Source organism: Typopeltis vanoorti, chromosome 21 (assembly GCF_054136105.1).
Source record: "Typopeltis vanoorti isolate ZY-2024b chromosome 21, IOZ_Tvanoo_1.0, whole genome shotgun sequence".
NCBI classification, from domain to species: domain Eukaryota; kingdom Metazoa; phylum Arthropoda; class Arachnida; order Uropygi; family Thelyphonidae; genus Typopeltis; species Typopeltis vanoorti.
Window position 1 is genome coordinate 106,236,552 of NC_143569.1, and position 26,681 is coordinate 106,263,232.

Genomic DNA, 26,681 nt, shown 5'->3' on the forward strand with positions numbered 1-26,681 from the left:
AAAAAGAATTATATCTTGATTGTACAACTCCGAAGATTTTATATATCTGAGATCCGATGGAGCTTCAAATATTTTTGTCACATTTGGTGTACTGCACCCAAAGAATTCTTCGGAACGTTTTACTATAACCAAAAGCGCACTCCAGTTAGTAGATAGCAACTCTTTCATAGGCTTCATCCGACCGCTTTGTTTCTGTAATTCATTTTCATAGCCAAATTAGTGACGACCCTTCCTCCACTTACCTCCACACTTCCAAAAACAGAAGCAGTTGCTGTTTCATGTTCATTCAGACTTGTTGACTGTTTTCATTCACTAAATTTCATTCCATCTCTCTTGATGCTTAGGGAGGAGCGCCTTCACAACGTTTTCAACAAGGATTACAATTTCCAGCTGTTCAAGAAGCAATCAACAACTTTCCTCTTTCACTCTAATCGCTTGTCCACAGAGGACATTCATGTGTGGTCTTCTGTGTGTGTGGTGCTGATACATAAAATCCTGTATAATATACGAACTTTTATGTCTTTTGAAAGATGTAGAGTATTTGATGTATTTGATCTGATAACTTGGTTTCTTTTCTTTGTAGAGAAGAGATCGGTAAAAGGAGGCCAGTAAAAATTTGCGTAATCAACAGATGCAATGTACCGGCCTTTCCTGGCCTTGGCCTCCTTGCTACTTTCAACCCTTTTAAAATGGTAGTGTATTCAATAAATTAAAGTTTCAGTCCTTTAAATCACAAATGCCAAGCATGACTAGAACTATGAAAAGTGATCAAGGGCTTCAAATATGCCCGTATCCAGGTCTGGGGAAGGCGATTATCATGGAAGAAAATTGCCAGTAAAGTTCTGGAAGATGTAGAAAATACAACATATTCTCCGTCATTATTAAAAAAAATATATTAAACGAAAACTATGTAAGGTACTACCCAAGACGCTCAAGTCTCAGATGGTTTGAATTCATTTATTTGTACGACTTTTCCACTTGGCTACAACACATGTGACCTAAAAGTGAAATAACTAAACGCTAACACTTCACAGTGTTGGCTTAGAAGTGTTACTGATCGTGTTTAGAATACATTTTGTCTTTCGGAGTGATTTATCTAAAACAAACTCCTCCTTGTGGATCGAAGAAAGGATAAGATTAGTTTCAGTATCGAAGCTTTAACCTTCTTGATCTACTCATGTTACGAAATCGAGATCTGATCGAGCTGGGTTGCAGAGAAATAACCATACATGCACAAATATTTCAAGCATATGCACAAATTTATCTCTTTTGTTTTGAGTAGTTTTACAACTTTATTCATTACGAGGGGATGTCGTGATTACCATCAAAAGTATGTAACTTCAGCAAAGCCTTCATTTCTATGTCGCGATGATAAAGTGAGGTTTTGCCACTCAAAACAAACTTCGTGGATGGCCAAGCAACAGATATTTTCAGCAAGTCTGGAGGGAAAAGAGTGAGTTTTTTTTTCCTCTTCTTGTACAAAATATTAAAAGTATATCTCACTATCGCTCGCTCGCTCTTCTCCAAGTAAAGAGGATCTTTCGCCATGAAGCTGAGCGTTGTTCTTCCTTTACTCATATTTAAAGTCGTATCAGTTCTCTCTTGGCCTTTTGTAATACGACACTTCACCAAAATTTTTCTCCTCAAAAACAGGTCTTTAACTTTCGACGTCTTCGAAAAGCACAGTCGGAGTCCAACAAACCAGAAAGATCCCAATTTGACTTTCAGAGTTAAAGCAATCTGTGGTTTGATACTGGAGAAGTTAAGAGCATTCTTCTTTCTACGTGGGATTTCTTTCCTGCATGCTAAAGTCACTCCTTTGAATGGCCTGAATTTCCGATTTGTAGAAATCACACAGAGGAGGTCTTCACTGTTACTGCGTACTTCACATTCGGGTTTTATCTTTCGACATAGCACTGGAATAATTTCATCCATTCCATAGAGAGAGGTGCGCAAAACTTCTACGAGTTCCACTGGATTCATGGCCTCAAATCGAATGTGCGGTAGAATGAATCGAAGCACGTATCTCATGTTCTGCCTTTTTTCTGCTTTCAATTCGTTTCTTAAACACTCTTTTATTCCCCATTCGCACACGCCTCTGAACAACGCATATTCCGATGATAAATTCAACGAATCACTTTTCGAAATATATTTCACAGTATTTGGTTTGGCATTCAAAAAATCATTCGTTTGTAGAACAGATTCTGTGTTTTTTTCGATTTCCATGATACACTTGAATAAAGTATTCTTCAAGTTGAGCCTAAGGGCAAATTCTAAAACATTACACACAGAATTAACATTTATATGAAGGTTTCGATCTATGTATTCTCTACAACGGTTTTCCAGATGAGCAATTAAATACTTTCTGGAGCATGCAAGAGTATCCACGGCTTCAAGAAGGGATGTGAATTCAACTTTGTCTGTGTAAAGATACCTGAAAATGAAAATTATGCTTTATTAGTTATTATTGAAAGGAAAATGCATATTTTTTCAATAACAAGAAACACTCAAGATTACCTTAGAATTAAGCACGGTCTGCTGAACACACACACAAATTAGTTTTACTAATTTTTGTAAGATTAGAACCATTTCTAATCATTTTAATTTTTGCAACGATTACAAAATTGGATTCTAATAGTTATCATTATTATTAAAGAATGCAATGTTAGATTCTTATCATATTATGTTTAATAAGAAATTATATTGTAATAGTTATCCATATTCTATCCTAGTATAAGCAAATTAAACTTTATGTATGAAGTGTCATCACAATTGCTTCACAATTTCTCATTTTGATGTGTTTATGTGAATCCGCGTTCAGTTATCTAATCGGGGACCAAATATGAAAATCATTCAGACCAATTCGAGCCTTCACTATATATAACGGAAGCATAGCACCTGGCGATACAAAGAATTCTTTACCTAAAAGAATTTCACGCGCAATCATTTCTGCAGTTGGATTCGAGCCTATGATCTTTAGAGTGAGGATGGGATTTTCCTCCGGGACATCTGGAAGTATTCACATATCCACGAATATACAGGACACGCACTTTTCCTACGATATGATAGCAGAGATTTTCTTGTTAACTCTCTTCTTCTTGTACTTTCGTTATCGATTAGTTGCTCGTAACATTCGTTGCTTTTCAAGACCATGCTTCACCTTCCTCTCGCTCTTCCTTGTTACTTTTAATCTCATTAAAATAATCTGATAACCAAAAAAGTGAGAGAGGAGACCAAAGTGTAGAAGTGGCTAATTTTCTTTTTATATTGATCCCATGCACAAGAGATCAAGAGTATATTAATACCATGTATGGAGTGCAGATGAGGACTGAGATTCAGATTTGTTAATGTTGTTTTTTTTCCTCTGTTTTTCAAGAGTGGCAGGTTGTAGTTGTTTGGAAATACTTCATGAGGATTGTTGCTCCAGAGGACAGAGGTAGACAGAATAAAAGACGGAGAGTAGAAGTAGGTTCGGTGTGTTTGTAGTCGCACAGCAAAGGGATGCTAGGCAGTTGTTACTTTTGTAATTAACAAGTGCAACAGAAAGGGGAAGAATGATGTTGCGAATATATACATATATATATATATAGATAGATAGTAGGGGGGTTCCGCCCCCCCCCCCCCCAACGCCTACGGAGTCCAATTCCCCCCGAGTTCCTGACTGATAGGCCAGTTCTCCTTGAATTTTGATGACTCGAAATTTGAAGATTCGACACTGAGGGTAGCCATGAGTTTCAAAACGTTTCAAATAACTTGACAAACAACGTGACACAAAAACGTTACAAAAAAAGCTTATCATTTTATATTATAGAGTAGATATATTTGTATGGAGATTCATTTACTCGGTTGCTAAACATATTTTTTAAAATAATTGAATGACATAAACCGCAGAGAAAAGGAAAAAGGTTTAATAGTATCACACGACTAGTTTCAGCTTTTTACAGGTGTTCTGTATAAAAACACCTGAAGAAGGCTCTAAAAAGCCGAAACTAGTGTCGTGTGATACTATTAAACCTTTTTCCTTTTCTCTTGGTTTAGGTCATTCAATTCTTTAAAATAATAATAATGATAAAAAATAATAATAAAAAATAATAATAATAAAAAAAATTTAAAAAATATATATATATACAGGGTGTTCGGGATAAATTTGACATATTTATAATTAATTATATTTTTCCGTAAGTTACATGTATTAACACACACTTCTCTTCATTTAAAAGTTTGGACCCTTCTTCATTCATATACAAGATGTCAGAAAGGATGGATAGCTGGAACCCACCTGAATCATGGAAGAGAATAACTTGTATCATGATGATTCGTGCCCGCCATCAAAATAAGGATATTACGACTGCTGCCCAATGCTCCCTGAATACAGTAAAAACAATCAGGCATGAACTAGAGACTTGCAATGGTGACTACGAGGATGTAGCAAGAAGAAAGATCCCTAGCAGACGATCTGATTGCGTTCGTACAGCAGAATTCCTCGCAAATCTGCAGGAACAGGTGTTGAAGAACCCTGGCATTGGAATTCGGGCTTTGTTCGTGGAGTTGCTAACTGTAGTCAAGCCCTGGATAACAAGGGTAGCCAATGGTAGGCCGTATGTATGGCAGCAGGATTCGGCCCCTTGCCACACCTCTGGGAAAAGTCAAAAATGGTTGTCTGAAAATTTCTACGACTTCACCAGTCCAAATGTTTGGCCTCCAAACTCCCCAGACCTTAACCCCATGGATTATTTTGTATGGGGCGCAGTTGAAAAAGACACCAATCGCACTTCCAGTAATACAAAAGCCCAGTTAATGGATAAAATTAAAACAGTTTTTGCGGCCCTTCCCAGGGAGACTGTAGCATCAGCTTGTTCGAGGTTCCGAAGCAGAATTGAAGCTGTGATCGATGCTAATGGTGGTTATTTTGAGTAAATCTTGTTGATAGTATTGTAATTAACTCTGCCTGTAATGTTTTTTTGTCAATTCATTAAATTTAATAGATACAAAGAAGATTTTCTTTTTCCTTACGAAACTGTCAAATTTATCCCGAACACCCTGTATATATAAAACCGGTAAAGTTTATAACACACACACACACACATATATATATGGCTAACCTGGAGCGCTGACGGAGTTCTATTGGAATGCAACGGATTGTTTTTTCCAGTAGGATAATGTCATGCCATGTTGCTCATACAAAAGAAAGTTGGTTCACAGAGGTTGGCATTTGCCTGTTGCCCTGGCCGGCCCAGAGTCCAGATGTGAGCCCGCCTGGAGTGATGTGGGATACTCTGGAGCGCCGCATACAACTCTGAAGTTACCTGTCACCATCCGCCATCAATTGTTTGAACGCTTGAAGGCCGAATGGCAACGTATCTCACCAGGACAGTGTCAGCAACTTGTAGGTAGCATTCCACGATGTGTTAAAGCTGTTATTGTTGCAAAGGGTGGCCACACATGTTATCGATTGCATCCATCATGTATGCTTCATGTATATATATATAAAAGTACAAGGATGGTTATATTCCATTAATTCGAGTCCTACCCAAGGGGCCCATGAATTGTGGAAATATGTTCTGAATATGAATGCTGTGCCGTACAAAGCAACATTTTGCATCTGCCTGGTTTTTAATCCATCTACTTCGAGTGTTTCTAGATGTTTTTTTCAGTGTTTTAGGGATGGCGCCTAAAGCATCTATTATTATGGGAACATCTTTCGTTTTCTTTTGCAAAATTCGTTCAACTTCGATTAGCAATTCACGATACGTTGTAATATTTTCCGTTTCTTTTTCGTCAATTCGGATATCTTCTGGTACTGATATCTCAATAAACTGAGCACCCTTGTTTTCGCTTTTTTCAACGACTGTTATATCGGGTGTGTTACATTCCAAGCTTTTCTGAGTCTGGATTTTGAAATCCCAGAGTATTTTAGCTTTTTCATTCTCAACCACTTTCTGGTGAACTTTATGCTTCCAATAGTCTTTAGATACTTCAAACTCATAGTTTTCACATAAATGCCAGTGTATTATCTTAGCTACGTTATCATGCCTTTTACGGTACCCAATTTGTGCGATTTTGTTGCACCACTTATAATGTGGTCTACCGTTTCTTCTTTGTCTTTGCACAATTCTGTATTTACTGTCTTCTTGAATTTTTTGTATTTTTGCCTTCATAATGTTGGTTTTAATGGCCTGTTCTTGTGCTGCAAAAATTAAACTCTGTTTCTTGCTTTAGTGTTCCATTTCTCAACCATTGCCAGGTCAAGTTGCTGTCAGCGCTGTCCTGTATCCTGTGAAGTTACTTTCCATGCAATGCCTTATTTTGACATGTTTCAGTTCTCACTTTTACTTGGTTGGCCTTGTACTCCAATTTTGTGTCCATGGGTTAAATCCTTACCTCATTAGAAAATTTTCCGTTGTTTGCTGCAGATAATCATTCAGATTTCGTTTTTCTTCTTCAACAATTTGCATTACTTGTGTAAATCCTCAGCCTCCATTTTTGCGTGATAGGTAGAGCCTATCAATGTCACTGCGAGGATTGAGAGCATGGTGCATTGTGATTAATTTTCAACTTTTTCAGTTTAAACCCTTCAATTCTAACTGAATCCATTCAACAATGCTTGCCGAATATCTCAAAACAGTATGGTCCAGGTGTTAATTGCTTTTATCAAATTTTCAGCGTTTAGCATTGACTTAAGGAGTTTACTTATCCGCCTTATATATTCTGCTCTAGTTTTTTCTTTGATCTTATTGTGCAGAATTTCTGATGCTTCTAAAATTCCAATATACATATATAAAGCTTTAATGATACAACTAGTTTCGGCTTTTTACAGCCTTCATCACACACACATATATATATACTGTATATGAAATTTTCTTTTGAGACCAACGTTAGTTCTAAAAGTTGCCACTAGGGTGATGCATGGCGCTGCAGTACCGTAGTGGGTAATTCAAGACGTCACAAAGCGTAAGGTACACAGGGTGCGTTGGTGGTTACACAAGAACATGTTCGATATGCTGTCCTCCGTTGTCAGCAACGTGCTGAAATCGAAAACCCTCATGCTCAACCACACTACATAGAGTTGTACTCGAAATGTTGTGGATATTGCACGTAATGTTGGTCTTCAGGTCCACTAAGTTAGCTATGTCTACACTATAGACAACATCTTTCAGATGCCCACAACAGAAAGTCGCAGGGACTCAGATCCGTGGAGGGCGCTGGCCACGTTGTACGAAATGTTAAAATGTGTCTGAAGCAATCCTTGTGCGTATAAACTGTTGAATCCAGGCACTGACGCTGTTCAATGTCGGAATCACCTGATTGGCTAAGAGACATGCATCTCGATGGAAATTAGCAGTGCAGGTAACAAGACCATAATGAATTCCGCTGTAAACCCACACCAAACGGTGACTTTCTGGGAATGAAACTGAATCTGTAGCACAACTCAAATTCATCCGAATATTTTGAGTTGTCTAAAATTAAGATCTTAAAGTTCAATCTTCTTCTTCTTCTCTTCCGTCTAAGAACGACTTGAGTCTCCTCTTGAGCAGGATCCTCCAGTCTTCTCTGTTCCTTGCTGTTCGAAAAAGTTCCTTATATGTTCTGCATCCCGAGATATTCTTCATTAATTTCAGCCAGGTAATTCTTGGTCTTCCAAGTCTTCTTTTTTCAGTTGGAAAAGTATTGATTAGGACATTTGGAAGTCTGCCTGCATCCATGCGTACAGTGTGTCCGAACCATCTAAGTTGTTGTTTTCTAATTCTTTCTATTATCGTCTTTTTATACAATCGTTCTTGTCTGACTGTGATGTTTGTTTTCTTTTCTATCCAACTTGTTCTATTTATTTTTCTTAAGCATTTCATTTCAAATGCCAGCAGTTTTTTTTCTCCTCTCTTTTTTTAACTGTCCATGCTTCTGCTCCATAGATGACTGTTGGTATAATTATTGCTTCATATAATTTGATTTTGGCTTGCTTAGATATCTTGTTTGTTTTCCAGATTTTCTGTAATTTTCCCATGGTAGTCCATCCTATCGCTATTCTGTGTTTGATTGTTTTGAGGTCATCTATTGTTTCTGTTGGTTTTGATCCAAGGTATATGAAGTTGTCTACTTGTTTTATTTGTTCTCCGTTTAGGGTGGCTGAGATGGTAGTTCTGTTCCTCCCTATTTTCATCACTTTTGTCTTTTGTATATTTATTGTCATGTCATATGTTTTACAGGTTTCGTTTAGCTTGTTGATCAACTTTTGTGGTTCATTTGGGGTTCTTGCAAGAAGGACGAGATCATCTGCATATTTGATATTATTTATGTTTAAACCGTTGACATTGATTCCAGGCTCATTGTCTATTGCCTTCTTTACAACTTCTAGATATATGTTGAATAGGCATAGGGATACATGGGCATCCTTGCATTACTCCTTTTTGGATCTCTATGGGTTCTGTTGTGAGTGTGTCCTTTTTTAATTATTGCATTTGTCTTAGAATAATATTTTATGAGAAACTGTATTATATATTTGTCTATTGCTTTTTCTAGTAGAATTTTAAGAAGGATTTCTCTGTTGATGTTATCGAAAGCTTGTTTAAAGTCCACAAAACAACAATATAGTTCTTTATGGTCTTCCCAGCTGAGCTCTGTTAGTTGGTGCAATGTGAAAATTTGGTCTATTGTTGAATAGTTTCCTCGGACACCAGCTTGTTCTGTGCATATCATTTCTTCATAGGTGTTTTTTAATCTATTTTGTATAATTCTTATGAATATTTTATAGGTGTGAGGGAGTAAATTGATCGGTCTGTAATTTCTGCAGTCTCTTTTGTCTCCTTTCTTCTATATTGGGATGATCTTTCCAGTTCTCCAGTCATCTCTCCTGTTTGTAGTATTTTATTGAATAAGGTTGTTAAATATGATATGCTGCCTCCATATGACCACAGTTCAGTAGGGATAGTATCAATGCCTGGTGGTTTATTGTTTTTCATCTGTTTTATTGCATATCTAACTTCTTGCAAAATTTTTGGGTGATCATTATTTTCTTCTATTGTTGGCATTGTAGTTTTGTTTCCTTGGTGGAAGATAGTCTTAAAATGGTTTGACCAGATTTTCCTTATATATTCAATATTCCCAGTTTCATTGTTACTGCTTTTGTCAAGAATTCCTTTGTAATTTCTCTTCCAGTATCATGGAAGACTTTTAGGGTGTTTTGTTGGTATGCTTCTTGGCATTTCTTAGCTTTTTCTTCTAAACATTTTTCTTTGGCTTTTTTGCATAGGTTATCAACTTTATTTTTAGTGCTCTGTATTTTTCTCTATTATCTTCATTGTTTTGTTGGTTCACAAGTATCTTGGCCTCTCTTTTCTCTTCTATGGTAGCTATGATTTCTTGGGTTATCCACTGTTTGTTTATTTTGGGTTTGGAACCTAGAGTGTGTTTTGCAATTGATATCACTGTTTCTTTTCCTTCTTCCCAGTATTTTCCACTGTTCTGGAAGATGGAGGGATTTAATTTCAAGCACATCTGTTCTAAAAATTGACTTCTGCTTGAACTATCTTTTAGTTATCATAGGTTGATGTTTTCTTCTTTTCTGATATTATTTTTCCTGTTGAATTTCATCTTCACTTTGGCAGGTTAATATTTCGTGATCAGTGTCGAAATCAAAACTTCTTAATGTTCGTACATTATTTACTGATCTTTTCCATTGTTTGTTTATGCTGATATAGTCTATGCAGTTTTTTATATTACCATCTGGGAATGTCCATGTATATTTATTATTAGGGCGTTGATAGAACAATGTGTTTGTAATTATTAGATCGTTTGCTTTACAGAAGCGGAGTAATTGTTCTCCTCTGTCGTTAAGCTCTCTGTATCCAAATTTCCCCATCACATCTTTTTTGTCTGCTGTGAACTGTCCTATTATAGCATTAAAATCTCCCATCACTATCATGAGTTAATTTTGGGATTATCTATTTCCTGTTGTAGTTCTTCATAGAAATCTTCTATTTCTTCCTCTGATTGGTTACTGTCTGGTGCATATATTTGGGTTATTTTAATTGTTTGACCTTTTTCTTTTGCTTGAAGTTTGGCTCTTATTATTCTAGGAGACACTGGGTTTATTTCAATTACTGAGTGTGTAAATTTCTTTTCAATTAATAATGCAACTCCTTCTCTGTATGTTATCTTTTCTTCCTGAGAAGTACAGTCTTCCTTCTGGTAAATCCATGAATCCATCTCCGGACCAATGTGTCTCTGATAAACCTAAAATACTCCATTTCAGTCTTTTTAAATTTTCCTGGAATAATTGCAATTTTCCAGGTTGGTAGAGTGATCTTATGTTCAGGGTGGCTACATGTTTCACGTCCTTGGCTGACCACATTGCTGATTTCTCACCTACTCTATGTGGTCTTCGAGTAGGCATGTCGGTTGTCCCATACACAGTAGCACTATCTCCGTTTGTAGACTTTCTCCTGCTCATGAAAGTTACTGGCATAATAATGTAGCCAGCTTGCCATGCCTCTGCTATATCCTTTGGTCCATGGCTCTTTATTCTTTATTCAGAGAAACCCATTTGGGTTTCCCCCATCTGCCACCCGGGCAATGTGCCTGGTAGGAGTATGGTCTCCCCCCAAGAAGTTCAATAATTATAAATAAATGAGCAAATCGTGTGCGAATTCATGGTGATTTCAACAGTGATCTTACTTAAACATACATAACAAATCAATTACGCTGTTTGATCTTTTAAGTTTACATATTTATTTCACAGATATTATTTACAATGCAATACACAGAAATAGGAATTTACAGATATCACCAATGCATAAAAAACTATTCAGTATTAGAATTACACTTCCCAAAACATACGAGCAGTGATTATTGAAATTACAAATATCAATTGTTATGTTTAAGTTAAAAAAATAACTTACATTTCTTTCCAGAATGGGAACATCTTGGTACTATCTAGGTTTTCTGAATATTCCAAATTGTTGATTTTAACATATATTTACAGCACAAAACACAAACACAAGTCTGAAAATGCAGTTGACTTTTCATTATAGGTTACTGGGGCTAACATATATTCACAACACCTGACTTTTACTGACTAATATATCAGCCATCGATTTTTAATTTCTCATCTCTCAATGCAGATATTTTTCCCAAATGATTGGTTATTTTCTATTTTACTTTTAAAAGTCAGTTAACTACATATTATAACCAGAATAACTGATTAAAATAAATAAATAAATTGTGTGTGAATTATTTCCCACACTGTTAATTTTCATTAGACTTGTTTGTAGATAACTGAGATGACTCATATCCGGTCTTTCATCGTTCAGAGATTGGGAACATCAGGTAGACATTGTAATTTAAATAATCATTTCCTTTCATAGACGTATAGCGGTTTCTTCAAAGGTAAAATTTTTCCCAGGATTGTGAATTACTCATGCTTACTGATGTGACTAAATGTTTACACTAGTGTTGAATAGCAAAGGTTTGCAACTGACATCATGTGATCGATGAGAACTAAATTATTCGAATCAATTCCTTTCATAGACATATCATGGGTTCTTCATAGGTAAAATTTTTCCCACGGTTGTGTATTAGTCATGCTTTCTGATGTGACTAAATGTTTACACTTGTGTTGGGTAACAAAGATTTGCAATTGACCTCATGTGAGGTTAAGAACTAAGTTATTCAAATCACTTCCTTTCATAGACGTATTGCAGTTTCTTCAAAGGTAAATTTTCGAAGGGTTATGTATTACTCACCTACCCATATTGTTTTCATTACTTGGCATCCGTTAAATGAAGAACGGGTCTGGCTATTAAGTTTGTTAATGATTTTTGATTTTTCTCTTCCAATGGAGAGTATTTTTTGATATTTGCATGTTGATTCACTTGTTATCTGCATACTACAACACCTTTTTATTTTTTGTCACTTTTCAGGTGAAATATTCTGCACTAAAATTCTGCCTATTAATTTAATATCCATTTCCTTTTGCTTCCAAGAGTTGACAGTTTCATGAAATATTTGAGGGCTTGCATGAACAAATAAGACTTTTAATTCACTGAGTCAAAAAAAGTCTCTGGTTAGTTTCTGGCATGAAATTTCACAAGGAAAAAAAATATTATGTCTTACTTAAATTTGTATAACACATCAACGACACCTAATTTGTTCATTTAAATTTACACATTTTATTTGAATGAAATATTATTTACAAATTGTATTTACTGTATCTAACATACAAAAAATAAATAAAGTGAAAAATACAATCAATTTTTTTTTGTTCCTTAATCTTCTTATTGTTAAATTTGCATTGTTCTTCAAAGGTTCTTTCCATGCTTGTGGAATTGCCATCATGTGGCTTTTGACAATGTGACTCTCGTCTGAAAATTAATTTTCAACTGGTGATCATTGGGAATTTATTACTGTAGTAAAATTAAGGGTAGCATATTTATTTTGTTGAAACCAATACATTTATTTCTGAGAATTATTAAAAGCCCAGAATCTTTTGTTATTTTTCCAAAAGCATTTAAAAGTACTCGTTATGTTTTCACGTTTTGGGCATCCAATTTCATTTAAATCAAGAACAGGCCACTATATTCACATCGTTAATGTTTTTGATTTTTCTCTTCCTTTGGCAAGTGATATTTGCATGTTGACACTATCAACCAATTTCTTAGTTTGTCCAGAGATATGAATCAATTTCCAACTTCAACTGATGATTATATTTTATTAACCAAGAATTCTGTTTTTTAACTCTTTTAGGTAATTATTTCCAACTAGAAGGTGATTTTGTGAATACATATCTTGCAATAATTCCATCAGGAATACAAATTTCTTTAGGAAATAAATTTGAATTCTTATTCAAAAGAAATTGTACATCAATTATAGCAATGATAACTGAAAATTCGTATTTGTCACCCACTGGCGATTTTATATATTTGTTTTCCTTCATTCTTCTTCTTAGATTAATTCATATCGCACCACAAATAAATATTTATTTATTTATTATTATTATTATTATTATTATTATTATTATTATTATTATTATTATTATTATTATTATTATTATTATTATTATTTCACTGATTATTAGCTCTGATCTTATATTTTATGTTAACATTCTATTTCAAAATTCTATCCAATTAGCACTTTTCACAAAGAAACTTTCAAAGAATTTTGTGACTCACCCATTATATTTACATTACCAAACACAAAACACCACAAAACAATACAGCAGCTGCAGTGGTTAAACGTTATCATTAAGCATACTCAGTTATTCTAAGTGGAATTTGATATTTAAATCCATAACTTTATATCTTAATGCATTCTGTTTAATTATTTAAAACAATCACAATAATTTACCCAAAAATGTGATTTAAACTCAAAGTTTGGTATTGAAAAAATGTTTGTACTCTCCAGATAACACACATACAAATTTTATCTTTCTTCACACAAAGTAAGAAAATAACACACCAACAGTATATCCAACAGTATGTGAAAACATGTCATTGAGTTATCTTTGCAAAAGGTTCATTTTTAAATAAATGGCTAGAGTATGGCATAGTAAGGGTAAACAGTACTATAAGAAAAAAACATAGTCGAGTGACTTTGGACTTAAGGTAATCGTCCATCCACTGCAGGTACTGTTTTTGTGTTGTGGTGTTTTGTGTTTGGTAACGTAAAAATAACGGGTGAGTCACAAATTCTTTGAAAGTTTCTTTGTGAAAATTTCTAATTGTTTAGAATTTTATAACAGAAAGTTAACATAAAATATAAGACTAGAGCTAATAATCAGTGAAATAATAATAATAATAATAATAATAAATAACTATTTATTTGTGGTGCCACACGAAGTAATGTAAGAAGAAGAATGAAGGAAAACAAATATATAAAATCGCCAGTGGGTGAAAAAATACGAATTTTCAGTTATCATTGCTGTAATTCATGTACAATTTCTTTTGTGTAAGACTTCAAATTTATTTCCTAAAGAAATTTGTATTTCTGATGGAATTATTGCAAGATATGCATTCACAAAATCACCTTGTAGTTGGAATGAATTACCTGAAAGAATTAAAAACAGAATTCTTGGTTAATAAAATATAACCATCAGCTGAAGTGAGAAATTGGTTCACTATCTCTGAACAAACTAAGAAATTGGATGATAGAATCAACATGCAAATATCAAATATTACTCCCCAAAGGAAAAGAAAAATCAAAAATATTAACGAGGTTAATAGGGAGGTCTTATCTTGATTTAAATGAAATTGGATGCCCAAAACGTGAAAACATAACGTGTACTCTTAAATGCTTTTGGAAACATAACGAAAGATTCTGTGCTTTTAATAATTCTCAGAAATATATGTATTGGTTTCAACAAAATAAATATGCTGCCCTTAATTTTACTACAGTAATAAATTCCCAATGATCACCAGATGAAAATTAATTTTCAGATGAGAGTCACATTGTCAAAAGCCACATGATGGCAATTCCACAAGCATGGAAAGAGCCTTTGTACAACAGTGCAAATTTAACAATAAGAAGATTAAGGAACAAAAAAATGGATTGTATTTTTCACTTTATTTATTTTCTGTATGTTAGATGCAGTAAATACAATTTGTAAATAATATTTCATTCAAATATAATGTGTAAATTTAAATAAACAAATTGGTGTCGTTGATGTGTTATACAAATTTAAGTAAGACCATAACATTTTTCCGTTGCGAAATTTCATGCCACAAACTAAGGACTTTTTTTTTTGAAAATCCACTCAGTGAAACTGTGTCAAGTCTTGGAAGCAAAAGGAAATGGGTATTAAATTAATAGGCAGAATTTCAGTTGAGAATATTTCACATGAAAAGTGAAAAAAAATAAAAAGGTATCGTGGCATGCAGATAACAAGTGAATCAACATGCATATATCAGAAAATACTCTCCATTGGAAGAGAAAAATCAAAAATCATTAACGAACTTAATAGCCAGACCCGATCTTCTTTTAAATGATACCAAACGATGAAAACAATTTGTGCATGAATTTCAAAACTTTGAAAAAGCTGATGAATTTCTTGTTTGCTGTGATCATAAATATTTATTTGATGGTAAACATTTTTTTTTCTTTACACTTTTTCTTCCTTTCTTTCTTTCTGAACTAATTTTCATTTAAAATAAGAGTAAGTAATTATTTATTTGTATTGGAAAGAATATCTAATATAATAATTGTGTTAATATATATAAATAAATATCCCTACTGTGATATAAATGTCGGGCTGAGAGGACAACAGTCAATTTGTTCTAAAGGAAATGAGTTTTACATAGCTGAACTATGTAAAAATCAAAGTTCAACTTGGTTATAAATGTCACATGGAGAATAATCCCATAAATTACATGTAAGCACCAGTAACAAATCGTACACTACGAACATCAGTGCAAATTATGAAGCAGAATAATAAAAAAAATACTGTTATTTAATATAATTAAATAAAGTTAAAATCTATTTTTTAACTTTATTTAATTTTGTATGTTAGATTCAGTAAACACAATTTGTTAATAATGTTACAGGCAAATAAAAGGTAACATAGAACTTAACGAAGTATATATTACAGAGCTAATACTAATTTCAAAATAATATGAAATAACTATTTATTTGTTGTGCTGGCAAAAGATGTTTCTGAATGAAAACGCTACAGCAAGTTCAAAACCTTGTTTGTCACATATCCATTAATTAAAATTACTAATGCTAAAGAAAAAATAATTAAAAAAATAAATTTCGGTTACAGAAATAGGTTAAGAGCACAAGGAATCGAAGGTAAAATTAGTAGTCAATATTGGTTTAAAAATATAGAAATAAAAGCATTAATTTACTACAGCAGTAATTTCCCACAAGAACAAAGAGTTTCAACCTAAACACACGATTTCTCACCTATGTACAACAAAATTGGTGACCGGATAAGAGAGATATCTTTAAGATAAAACTTAGTGAGAAATCTACAGTGTTGGAAAATAAATTCTAATACATTTTAATTATTTATTAATTTTGTTCAGTTATTCTGTTAGAATATGTAGTTAAACTGCATTTTAAAAGTATAATAGAAAAAATAACCAATCAATTTGGAAAAAAAAATCATTTCACTTTTCAGAATTCCTTAGTCTGACAGCTTTCTGAATTCGAAACCGGGAATAACACTTACCCTAAACAAAACGGTGCATAGACTTTCAAACCAAGCTTGGGAAATCATAGCATGAGCTACTGTGGGAAAGAATTAATATAGACAACCAATTGGATAGTAATCCAAATTAAGTAGTCAACTAGCTTTTCTGGTTATTTACAGAAATATCTTTCAACTCCTATGTTTTGTGTGTTTTGTGCTGTGAATATATGTTAGCTCAGTAACCTATAATGAAAAAGTGAACTGCATTTTCACATTTGTGTTTGTGTTCTGTGCTGTAAATATATGTTAAAAATTAACAATTTGGAATATTCAGAAAACCTAGATAGTACCAAGATGTTCCCATTCTGGAAAGAAATGTAAGTTAATTTTTTTTAAATTTTAACATAATAATTGATAATTGTAATTTCAATAATCACTGCTCATATATTTGGTAAGCATAATTCTTATACTGAATAGTTTTTTATGCATTGGTGTTATCTGTAAATTCCTATTTCTGTGTATTGCATTGTAAATAATATTTGTGAAATAAATATGTAAACTTTAAAGAACAAACTGTGTCGTTGATGTGTTATGTATGTTTAAGTAAGGTCACCTTTGAAATCACCATGAATCCACACACGATTTGTTTATTTATTGAACTTTAAGATTTTAATTTTAGACAAATCAAAATATTTGGATGAATTATTAATAAAATATGAATTAGAATTAGAATATGAATATAGAAGAAAATACAGATGAGCTATGGGAAAAAAAGTGTGTGTTTGCGGGACACCAGTATATTATCAAATTATTCAGAAAAACCTAATCACAGCTGCAATAATGACTCTACTCTAAGAATTCCCACCCTTTAACAGGAAAGAAATACCCCAAAATGTATTGGAAAATTAGTACACCCATCTATAGACAATCAAAAACAAAACATGATGGCAATGACAGATGTGTGTCACCCTGGGAAAATTCCAAGATATCTTATCTCAAAAACATCACCCAAATTCCATAGCCAAACTAAAACAACATGTGATATCACAGAGAGACATATGTTCCCTAGAAATTTGCAAACACATAACATCACGATTCTCATCTCTAAAAAGCACCCACAAATCAAGGCGAACCGAACACACCACGTGATGTCCCTGACAGACTTGGTCCCCAGAGAAATTCCAAACATTTCATACTCTAGAATAAGAAACATTCATGTCACGATTCCTTATCTTATCTTGATCTTGATCTTGTCAGAACTGTCCCACCAATCATGACACGATTCCTTATTCACTAATATATCTTCCTTTCCATTCAAACCAATAATGTCACTTATTTACAACTAACAAATGAAATCACGTTTCTTCATCTGATATCAACAAATATTCACTTCATGATTCCTTATCTTATCTTGATCTTGATCTTGTCAGAACTGACCCACCAATCATGACACTATTTCTTATCCACTAATATATCTCCCTTTTCCATTCAAAACAACATTTCACTTATAACTAACAAATGACGTCACTTATCTACATCTGAAAACAACATACACCCATGACACGATTTCTTATCTAATCTTGATCTTGTCACTAGTGCCCCACCAATCACAACACGAATCCTTATTTCTACCATTACCCATAATTCCATACATGAACCAAAACACAATAACTCACTTCACTGACACATGTGCCCCCAGGGAAATTCCAAACATTACAATATCCTGATGTCATGCTCACAATGATGTCATCAAATGAACAACCAATCACGTTACAATTCCTTATCTTATCTTGATCGTGATCTTGTCACTAGTGGGACTCCTACTACTCACCTACCATATATCGTCCTTACAAGCTGTCAAACACATCTGGCATCTTTCCAAAGTCTTGGACTCAATCTGTTATGCAGCCTGTTCCTAAAAAGGAAGATAAAGGTCAACCATCAAACTATTCTTCATTTCCCACCCCATTTGAATAATACTCTCGAACGTGATGGAGACATTAACTATTTCTTCACTGTATAGAAACTCATCAGTTAATTCGTAATCCTCAATATGGATTCGACCACTCTCAGCCTACATCAACAAAGTCACCTTGCTAATTTTACTCATTTTAGGGCAGAGTTCATGGAAAGATTTAGATAAGCCCGTGTGATGGCTCTTAATATTTCCATGACAGTATTGTGGCCTTCTTTCCAAGCTGCCATTTTATGGTCTCCGTCCTGTCCTTTTTCAATGGATTACCAGCTTCTTCCTCTCGAGTCGTTCAATGCTTATCATGGTAGATTGTTTCTTCTCATTTCATTATTCATTCAATGTCGGAGTATCGCAATATTCTGTATACTTTTAAATGCGCTCTTTCTCCTATTATGACTTTCTCTCACTAATGCCAGTCGTATTCATAGTTTTTCTGATTACAGTAATTCCACTCTTCGTTATTCACAGTCAGGTAATACTCAGACGACCCAAGCTCCAAGATGCGCTGGCTAATGCCTTAACTCCGATCTTCTAGCCATTCTCAATGCACTGTCTTTAGATAATTTAGTTAATTTTCATGCTATAAAAATCAAAATTCTGCCTTAAAAAAAAAGACCATGCGTCACTCTCCCTCCCCTCACTTCTGATAATATTTCACTAACTAACGAAAATCAGTTTTGTTTCTTAGGCTGGCTCTCACATCTAGCTTCTCACATCTCTCACATCTAGCTTCTCTTGGCATAAATATCCTGTTCATAGTCTCTCCATCTTATTAACAGGTTATCTAAGTAGCAGCTGTCTTCTGCTCAGACTCCTAACACTTTATAAATCCGAAACCCACCAAATATTAGAATATTGTTATCGTTTTTGTTGTCGCTTAACCAAACAAATTGCCTCGGAATGCTTGATTGTATCGACAAGAAATCTGTTCTTTGAACGGGCGACTCGTCTGTTACTAACGCCTTCCCATATATGCCTTGTATTATGTAGTTTCAATAGGCAAATCCGTTACTCCTCCAATGAACTAGTCACCAGCGTTCCTCTGCTTCCCTCTAATTCATTCACGATACCGGCAGAGTTGGTCAACATCCATATTCCATTCGGATCCGAACTCACTCAACCAATTTCTCATCCTCTTCTATCATTCCATATACCTCTCTCTCATTTGGAAGAGTTTTCCTCATACGTTACCCCCAAGAAACACATTAACGGATTTCTTTCTTTCTTCTCTACAGTATGCAGGTGCTGCTCGCGCATAGGCACTGAGGAACTGCAGCACCCCCATTTTTCTCGATATATAAATATATTTATTAATTTATTTATATTTGCTTGTAATATTTAATTTTATCATCAACAATCCTATACAATTCCCTTATTAGTGAGATGCGATCTATTGGCGTATAATGCGGCACTGTCCGTCGCGCAGTTCCACTGTTGTTTTTATGCAGTTTGCACAAGTAGTAGAGAGTTCGTAGTGCTTATCGTGTTTACTCCGTCTCTTTAAATATTTGGACATTACAATTAAAGGATTTAATTGTAATGTCCAAAAATTGTAAATCCATTCCTTTAATTACCATTAAAGGAATGGATTTTATTTTTGAGTAATTTTGAATTATACTGAACTGTATAATTTTATCGATAATAAACAATATTTTTTCATGTTTCATTTTTTTTTAAGTTTTACCATAATTTAGATATTTTATCCAAACACGTATACACTGTTCTTACAGTGTGTATGTTATTTCGAAAGTTCCAGCACCCCGTGATTTCAAGCCACGAGCCGCCACTGATAGAATTTTTTTTTTATTGTGAACATAACAATCTTATTTACAGGATTAACCGGTTTTTGGTTTTCTGCAGTCAGGGAGAGAGGTTACATGCTCATACTCTTGTTGAGGTATGTTACATCGAAGTCACTTATAAGGCTAATTACATTTTTTTTTAGATTAAAGCCATTAAGAGTTATTTTAATATGATGCTGTATAAAAACGTAAATGTGGAAGAACATAGGAGTTACTATAGCACAATATTATCTATTTGCATGAGAATACCAGCTGATTAATTTTCGCACGGTTAAGCACAAAAAATCTTTCTTCCCTCTTTCAATGGGGGAAATAATGTCACTTCTATGCTGGAAAGTGGATTACGATGCAGTCGCCCTGCTCAGCCGGGAGTTGATTCCGTGGATTCCAGTCTTGGTGGAAAAGATCTAAGGTGTTATTTTGCCTATGGTGGTGATGCTCGTGTAGGATCCGACTTCTCACCTTTTGTTTGAAGGCTGCAATGAGTGGTCAGTTGCCTCTCTCTGTGAAGTTGCTGTGCTGTCTAGTCTTGTATGTCTGAGGTAGAAGTTGTATATTACCGCTTTCGTGGTGATGTAAATGTAGTTTCAGAATGAATGGTTATTTGACTCCGCATGGACGAGATTGAAATATTCCTCTTCTGTATGAAGACTACCACAGGTGAGAGCTGCCGTTTCTCGAGACAATCTGATTAATTGGGTGTTGACCGGGCATTCCAAGTATATATGCCGGACTGTTCCTAATTGGTAGCAGAACAGCAGTTATCTGAGACGTTTGAGTTAAATCTTCGTAATATAGTTGGACTGGGTAGTATGTTGTGCCACATTCTCCACTGAATATCTGCGTCAGGTTTGAAGGCTCTTGTGCGATATGGTAAGTCAAATTGAAATAGTGTTTGATCAGATGATGCAGGATTTTCCAGTAAAGTGCTTTGGTTCGACTGTTCGGTTAGAGTGCTGTAGATTTTGTTGGTGTTGCTGGGTGTAAGGTTCTCCCATGAGTTATTGGTTTTTATCAGAAAGATAGGTGCTGGATTTTCTGAGTTGGGAGGGCTAAGCCCCACTTCTGTTATTCCATTAGGCATAGCGGCTTGAAAAGCGGCCTTTACAGTGTGTATCTGCTCAGACTGATTCCCATATTTCAGGTTTACGAGCGATTTTGGAAAGCGCCAGGTGAGGCTTGGAGAAAGAATGTCACCCAAGATCCTCACGCTTCGCCAGCTCCATGGAGGAAAGAAAATCTCTTTCTGAGTGATCGGGCTTCTTATCATCGTGTTGTGGAAGATGGGTTCCATGAGGATTTCAGGTAGGGATGCTGTTTTCACTGTGTGCTGGAGGTTTAGCTTCTTCCATCGTCGAAGGGCATCTTTGTAGAAGTTTGTTAAATTTACTAGTACTTGAGCTGTTGTCATTCTTAAGGTTATGGAGAGAGAGACCTCTAGTGGCAGAAGTGAAAATATATTCAGTGGTGCATTTGTGTGATATTTCCTGTTGTATGGTATTCAGGAGAAATCGAGCGCGGAACGTTGTTATCCTGTTGTCAATGGAGGTCAAATTTTGTCCTCCATCTTTGAGAGAAGTACATAGCTTGGAGTATGAAAGCCAGTTTGTTTGTTCCATGTGAATGGATATATGGTTGACTTTATTTGTTTCATGAATTGCACTGGTGGCGAGAGAACCTTTAGTATATGCCAAAGGACACTGGTAGCTATTTGGTTAAGAATTATTTTCCTCCCTCTTGTGGAGGCAGAGGCTCGTATTGCTGCCCACTTTCCTAGTACTTGCTTGAAACATTTCTTTAGAGTTTCCCATTTCTTATCCACATAAGAGCGCGTGTTTCCTAGGTAAATCACCAGGTATTTGTTTCCCTCTGTGGAACAGGTACCAGTCATTGGGGAATCCGTTCGGTTTTTCCATTTGCCACACCACAATCCTGTGGTTTTATTTGTTTAGTTTGGCTCCTGAGGCTGCCTGATATTGTTGGTATGCCATTTGTATGTTATGGAAGTCCTCTTCTTTTCGGATTATGATTGTAACATCATCAGCATATGCTGTCAGGGTTATGGTTTGGTAGGGAAGTTTAGGGATGGATGCCCTAAGCAGCATGCTGAGTCTACACAAAATGGGTTCAATGACAATTGTGTTTCGTGGACCAGAGAGTGGACAGCCTTGTTTAATACCTCTGCTGTATGGTACAGTTATGGTAAGTCTGTTGTTTATTTTCATGCAAAACTGTGCCTTGGCATACAACATCTTAATAGAATGAATGATGCCTGAACCAAAGCCAAATGCATTCAAGCAGCTGAAGAGGTATAAGTGTTCAACGCGGTCGAAAGCTTTTCCTTGGTCTAGTGTTACAAGACCCATTGTTTCAGTGTTGTTGTTCGCTATGTTTATGAGATCCCTTATGAGGTGTAAATTTTCGTGAATAGATCTTCCAGGGATGGAATAGCTGTGAATGCCTATTTATTATTTCGCTCAGAGCGGGTTTAATATAATTTTACAGTCGGTGTATGTGATAGAGATGGGTCTCCAGTTTCCTAATTTCGTTGCGTCTCCTTTCTTTGGAATGAGTTTAATAACTGATGTTGTCATATTGAGTGGAAAGCCATTGGTATTCCCGTCGACAAATACTCTGTAGAGGATAGGTCCAAGCTGTTTCCAGAAGGACTGGTAAAATTCAGTGGTGAGCCCGTCTATGCCAGGAGATTTATCTTTAGGTAAGGAAGTGCAGGCAGCTGTCAGATCGTGTAACGTGATAGGGAGTTCTGTGTTACACCTTCTTGTTGGTGAGAGTCTTTTCACATCGGAGAGAATTATATTCGTGGCCTCCATAGATGTTGAGTTGGCATGGTATACATTTTTGTAGTACTGCAAGGTATATAAGAGGATTTCGTCATAAGTTTCTATGATGTTTCCACTATCTGTTTTAATAGCAGATATAGTGGTGCATTCTTTTTGGCGTTTTTCTAGTGAAAAGAAATACTTTGTGGGTGCATCTGCGAAGTTAATGTGTTTGTATCGTGCTCTTATTAGTACTCCTCTTGCAGAGTGCTTTAGCTGTTGTTGTTGCAGATTTTTAAGGGCTGAATGCTTATTCAAATTTCTTCGGTGACTATATTTTTGGTTGAATACCTTAACTTTGGATTTAAAAAGTGACCACCACTCGGAAATTGATTGTGAAGTAGGTATATCTCTGATCAGAGTTTCGATGTAGATTTTTGAGGTTCTGAGATATTCTGTATCCTGTAGTAGGCTGTTGTAAAAATCCAGTATGCTCCTCCTTTGTGTCTGGAGTGTCCAGGAATGCAAATGCTAAGAAGGATGGAATCATTGTCTGATGCATGAGATGGATGGCATGTAACTCTCCTGATGTACGGTATTGTGTGCATCGCTGTGTATTATCTGTCGAGCAGTCCCTGGTAAAGGACACTGGTTGGACCACCTTTGGCTCTCCATGAGAACATTTTCTCATGTGAGTGCAAGTGTCTGAAGGTGTCAGTCAGCTCGTAGTCATTTATTAAATCCTGGAGAAGCTGAGCTAGTGAGTGTCGATGTTCTTGGCATTGCTGTCTGTCCATTGCAGGATCCAGATTGCAGTTGAAATCCCCTGCCAGTATGATGTGGTCATTGACCTTGCTGAGGTGGTTTCGCACAAACTGCAGTACCCTCACTACAAGCTGGTCATTTTGTGGGATGTATATGTTAATGATATATATTTTATTTCCTGTCTGAGTTGTAATGAGTGCATGTATTGCACACCCAGGAAAGGTATCGATTATTTCTACTTTTAGAGCGCTGTTTTGGTGAATTCCAATGCTGACTCCCGATCCATGAAGTTGTATGGCAGAACAGTGGTGCATGGTATAAGGCCAGTTCTTCCAGTGTTGATATGAAACTTTGCTGTTGCAATGGAAGTTAGTTTCCTGCAGCATAACTATTTCTGGCCGGTGGGCAAGGATATGCTGCAGGACCAGCCTGTTTCGCAGTGGTGTGGCACATCCTCTAGCGTTTACTGAGAGAAGGTTTACTGCGGTGCTCATTATTTTATGGTTTAGTTTTAATTTGGTGCGGTAATCCTCATTTCCTTTACGTGTATTTACGCTGCCGCTGGGATTCAAGCCCGTTTATCAGGTAGTATCCTTTTTCTGAGATTGGTGGTTTTTCTCCCTCTTTTCTCTGCCAGAATAGTTTTTAATTCTTCCAGCTGAGTGATAATGCCACCGATGTCATCGGTGTAGTCATAGGCTGTCAGTAGTATATGTGAAGAGCCTCGAACTTTTTTAAGAAAGCTCTGAAGCTGCTCATTTGTAAGTGAGATCTCAGTGTGAGGAAGACCTGCATTTCCAGTTTCCTCCTCATCATCTATCTATCTATCTCTTCCCTCCAACTACAAGAAAATATACCACTTCCTTATATCAGTGTCCCCATATTCTCTCCCTTCTTATATTCATCCTTAACACTCTCATCTACAAGGCTGCATATGACACTCAGTTTTCAGTGGGATCTGCCATATAAATCAAAATGTGCCAAACCAGATTCCGACATACAGTGGAAACTGCCAACTCCTTCTAAGCTCCACAAATTTCAGCTAAGAGAAACGGATCTGTGTCTATTTTGTGACCTTTCAGGTACCTTGGAACACACATATCTGACCTGTCCCTCAAACAAAGTGATAATCACCTATGTCCTGAATACTGCCTCTAGCACCTGTAACTACATACACAGCCAAGAAGACTACTGGAATTTAGTCCACACAGAAGAAAACAGACACAGAACATGCAATTTCCTTTTCATCTGCGCTAAGGTCGCCATGTACAGCTTCTACCTAAAACAGACAAGAAGTAACCAGCACCCATCCATCACTGAAACTGCACAAACCCTCATGTATATCCTCCATCGGAAACTAAAAAGCAGGCTTTTATTGGAACTTAAGCACTTCAAAGAAACAAGAACTGTCGCGAAATTCATAGTGGATTGGAATCCAACTGGTACCCTCTTCTTGATTGACGACGACAATACGCTTCATCTCATAGATAACTCAGACTGAAACTGAACTGTAAATTTTGAATTCATTTCTTGCATTCTCTATTGTACACCCGAAAGGAAAATGTTTCTTTCTCTGTAATATATATATACTTATAATATGTAAATAGTCCTTGTTACCTATCGTCTGATGTTTATGTATATTTTAACAAGTTAAATAATTTTTTTTTAAAATCTATCTATCTGTCTTATCTATCTATCTATCTATCTATCTATTCCGATCAGATAGTCGCGACGCTGAAGTGTGTAGACGTGTCCAAAGTCGCTCTTGCCTAAAGTTGTATTTTGTGCGGTCGAATACGTCAATCAACTTCAAGTATTATACCTACATAATCGTAAGCACCTAATCTATCGCGTTAAAAAATTAGTTTTCCAATTTTGTGAAGCTAGGAAAAGTTATATTAAATTTAAAATTTTTAAATCTTCTTTGTTCGTGTGCTTATTGTTACAACGGTATGCCTTCGAGTACCGGGAATTTGTGATAGCTTGCGTTTCCCCATATTCGCCCGAAGCAATGGCCAGTATAAACCACAGCAAATCACCACCAGCAGCAGCCAGTCCACACCCGAGCTCAGCAGTAATCGGTCAAAGGTCGCAGAATTCGATCAAGGAAAAGACGCCAGACACAGCTCCAGAGAAGGAAAAGACATCAGTCTCAGCCCCCCGGACAACAACGGACAAAGGTCAGTACTCTCTGTCTCTTATGCCAACATTGTAGCTAATACCTCCGCGCGAATTAATACTACTGCAACAACGACCACCGCGCGTACAAACGTTCACCTAGCCAACCGTTTCTCCCGAGATAACGGAATTGTAATTTTCGCAATCGAAAATACCCCACTGGAAAAGTATCTAGACGCAGTAGCTCAACATGTTCCCCCAAAAAATATAACTCACATTTCAAGAGTTGCCGGAACCGTACAAATGTACTTTAACAATGCATCTTGGTCTGAGACATTAATTGAAAAGGGAATAGACATCGGAGCATGCCACGTGAATGTCTCACCAATCGCACTTTCTCCCACAAAAGTAACAGTGTCAAATGTCCCACCGAAAATAAGCCATCAAATGCTTCGCGGATTACTATCAAAATACGGCGCAGTGACAGGTAAAATCCGAATGCTACGCGCCTCTACAACTAGGCCTGAATTCGCTCACATCAAGAGCTTTAGAAGACAGGCTCTAATGCACTTTGGCGATAATACAATCGGCTCCATACCCAAAATAATCAACACAGAAATAGACGGAGTACCCTGCACCTTTTATATTACTGTTGTTGCTCAGTTGCTCAGTGCTTTTACTCCCACGAAGAAGGCCATGTAAGGAAGTTATGCCCGTATATACCCAGAAATGAGAAACCGGTTAACAATACTACTAACCCTAGCGGATCAGAGAAGCAGCAAGCAGCTAACCCCCAAAAACAGAGCATCCCTAACAAACAACAAAGATCTCATGGAAACAGCTCTCAGTCCAGTACCGAGGAGACAAAATCAAGTGGTAGCACTAAAGAAACCCAACTTTCGAAAGAACCTCCACCAACATCGATTAAAAGCAATCCTAGAGAAAAGGAAACGGAACACAGACAACTAACTAACTCTGATAAAGATACAAATAACGAAGAGGAGCAAGAAACAAAAATGGAAAAAAAGCCAAAGACAAACCAGCGCAGCTGCAGCAGGGAACCTTTGCCTCCAAGCATTCTGGAACCCTTCCAACAGCCTGTAGAGGGGGATGAAGAG

At 35.9% G+C, this 26,681-nt stretch overlaps 1 protein-coding gene across 1 annotated transcript in view; it reads right to left on the minus strand.

The window, feature by feature from the left end:
• Positions 1-936: 936 nt before the first annotated feature.
• LOC150095174 (uncharacterized) overlaps positions 937-26,681 on the minus strand; it is a 31,660-nt gene continuing 5,915 nt past the window's right edge. The window contains exon 3 of the mRNA XM_090411007.1: positions 937-2,434. Within this exon, the coding sequence (XP_090267133.1) occupies positions 1,300-2,434 (1,135 nt within the window). The 3' untranslated portion in view covers positions 937-1,299. The remainder of the gene's footprint in view (positions 2,435-26,681) is intronic.